General features: G+C 50.1%; 1 protein-coding gene across 1 annotated transcript; it reads right to left on the reverse strand.

Moving 5' to 3' along the window:
• Positions 1 to 308: 308 nt before the first annotated feature.
• On the reverse strand, positions 309 to 1304 carry H310_13493 (hypothetical protein; the record flags this gene model as incomplete). The annotated part of the gene is made up of 1 exon (XM_008881012.1): positions 309 to 1304. The coding sequence occupies one exon, from the start codon at positions 1302 to 1304 to the stop codon at positions 624 to 626; it is 681 nt and encodes a 226-aa protein (XP_008879234.1). The 3' UTR covers positions 309 to 623.
• Between the last annotated feature and the right edge of the window lie 1196 nt (positions 1305 to 2500).

Consider the following 2500-nt stretch of genomic DNA (forward strand, 5'->3'; position numbering starts at 1 on the left):
ATGCTGAAAAGCATGGAGGCAGAGAATAATGTGTTCATATCTGCGAATTTATCCAAGCTGATTGGCTATAATCAGAAACATTTCTGATTATAGCCAATCATCTTGGATTTTCTGTCAGTCAATCTAATCAACATTTTGTCTCTACACTTCAATTGGTCAAAAAGAAAGGCATTTCGACGTGGCATTGAAGAATTCAGGAGGTAGAATTTTATAGAGATTAATCATGTTATAGAGGTCGTCGGCGTTTTGAACGCTATTTCCAGGGTTCAATATCCTGATATGATTTTCCAGTAAAATCTAAAGTTAGTCGCAAACCCCGCACGCCATTGTGAACGCGATCATGCCAGTGAGGAGTGCATTCCGAACATCGGCGCATACGTGCTTCACAATGCGACTGCGGTTTTCGCGCGAGTGTTGCACGACTCCACGTCGTCAAGTTCAAGCGGCGCGTATCTGACATGTGAAGCGAAGGACACGGGAAGTTCCATGTGTAAGAGTGACGTGTGATGGGGATGGACCTTTCGATTAATCAATACACGATGTATTGATTAATCGTACGGGATCGTATGGACGGGAGCGTATGGATGGAAATGCTGCCGTGACGTTGCGTGCTTATGAAGCTGCTACTTTGCCAAGCACAAGAACTGTTCGATGAAGCCTCGACCGGCGGAGAGGCGACTAAATATCTGGAACGCAGGACGCGAATTGCACCAAAAGCCCGACTGGATCCCAACAAGAAAGTCGTTGCCACCAATGTTTGCAAAGAGCGACCCAAACACGTACGACGCACAGTCGGGAAACCAGTCGTTGTCGCCACACACGACCTCGTTGGCAATGGAGTGGTTGAACTTTGCAGTGCATTGATCGTTCGTCATGATTTGGACCGACGTCTCGAGGACGATTTTGGAAGCATTGTCACCGTTGAACGGGTTCCATCCACGCATGGTCGCAATTGCGCCGGGTTTGAGGTCGTCCCAGAGAATGCCTACCGGCGCGACTTTGGCTGGTCTGTCCAAAAGCGCCATGGCAAAGTCGAGCGTTTCATGGATACTGATCCACACGACGGGAATCCAGTCACCGTCATCCAAGCCACCGTCAACCCTCGCTGGGCCCACAACAACCTTGTCGCCCTTTTCAAAATATGCCATGCACCTGCGCGTGAAGAGGGCAGCATGCGTGTCAACGAGGACTCCTTGGCACTTCATCGGTTCAATCGACATGGATCGGAGCTGGCACATGTACGGCGCCGCCTCTGCACTCTGCACGGGAGCCGAATATGAGCGCACAACGGCATGGGTAGTCATGGTGCCAAGCAGCACGCACGTCCGAAACAGCATGAGCACGATGCGTAGAGTTGAAAAATGCATGCAAGCTTCGTTGCTCCCGTGTGGCTTGCATTCCGATTGCAGGTAGAAACACCGTGATGACCAGTCATTTCCATGGAAATTCATTCGTCGGACAGACGTCACCAGGGAAAATCCTCCCCAAGGATATCCTCCCCCACTATGCCCACCAAGAGCACCCACATGCATCGAGCCTCCGTCCTTTGCTCGTTTCAGTGCGTACTGCTGGTGGAGCGCATACGTCTTGACCAACAATCATGCGTTGATTTGCAACGCGTCAACGCCTATGCACTCTAGTTGCAACGAGAGTGCACACGAGGTATCAAGAAGAAAGGAGATTGTGCCTTCTTCAATTGCAATGTGCCTGTCGAAGTATGGGGCAACACACGAACCTGGTTGGTGTGGTTCTGACATAGCTACCCGGTTTTGAATTTGACGGCCGTTGTCATGTGCTTATTTACGTCTTGCATGGCGATGGAATGCGCAACCATTTGTCACGTCGAGTCGACATTACCACCATTGCCCTTCATGTTTAGCTTTCGCTAATGTGCACGACAACCTCGCCATCGTATGACGATGGTGTGCCCCTCAAGCTTTCAGTGGTGGCAAATCGTCGCATCGAAGGCTTGAGTAGTTCCTTCAACCAACTGCCTTGGAGAATTCCTCGACGACGTCCTCCAAGAAGAAGGCCTGCATGCTAGGCAGCTACACTCTGGTCACCTCTACATCCGCACACTTGTCGTCAACTACTTCTATCTCTCTTGTTCGAGTTATAATGGGGTGAAATAACACCAACCCTGAACATTTTGGCCGGCTACATAAACCTGAGCGATAGTGTTTTCCCGGTGACCGTTACGAGCGCTGTTTCTCATCACTGTATCCATTATAGCCAAAACGAGCCGTTGCCTCGTGTGGCCAACTTCTTCATGTTGAAAAGGAGTTCGCGTACAAAGGTTTGGTGTATTGTTGTTGCACTTGCCATGAGCAACACCAAGTCTATCGAAGTTGGCCGCAAGGCATGAAAAGGAAAATGCAACTCGATTGGGAATACTACATGCGGGGGCGAAGGGGAGTCGAGCACCATGTGCTCGATAGCAGTCCCGCCACGACGCCTTGCCACCGATTTCGATGATGAGACCGCCATAGATGTAGTTATT

Source organism: Aphanomyces invadans, assembly GCF_000520115.1.
Source record: "Aphanomyces invadans strain NJM9701 unplaced genomic scaffold supercont1.52, whole genome shotgun sequence".
In the NCBI taxonomy this organism is placed as follows: domain Eukaryota; phylum Oomycota; class Saprolegniomycetes; order Saprolegniales; family Verrucalvaceae; genus Aphanomyces; species Aphanomyces invadans.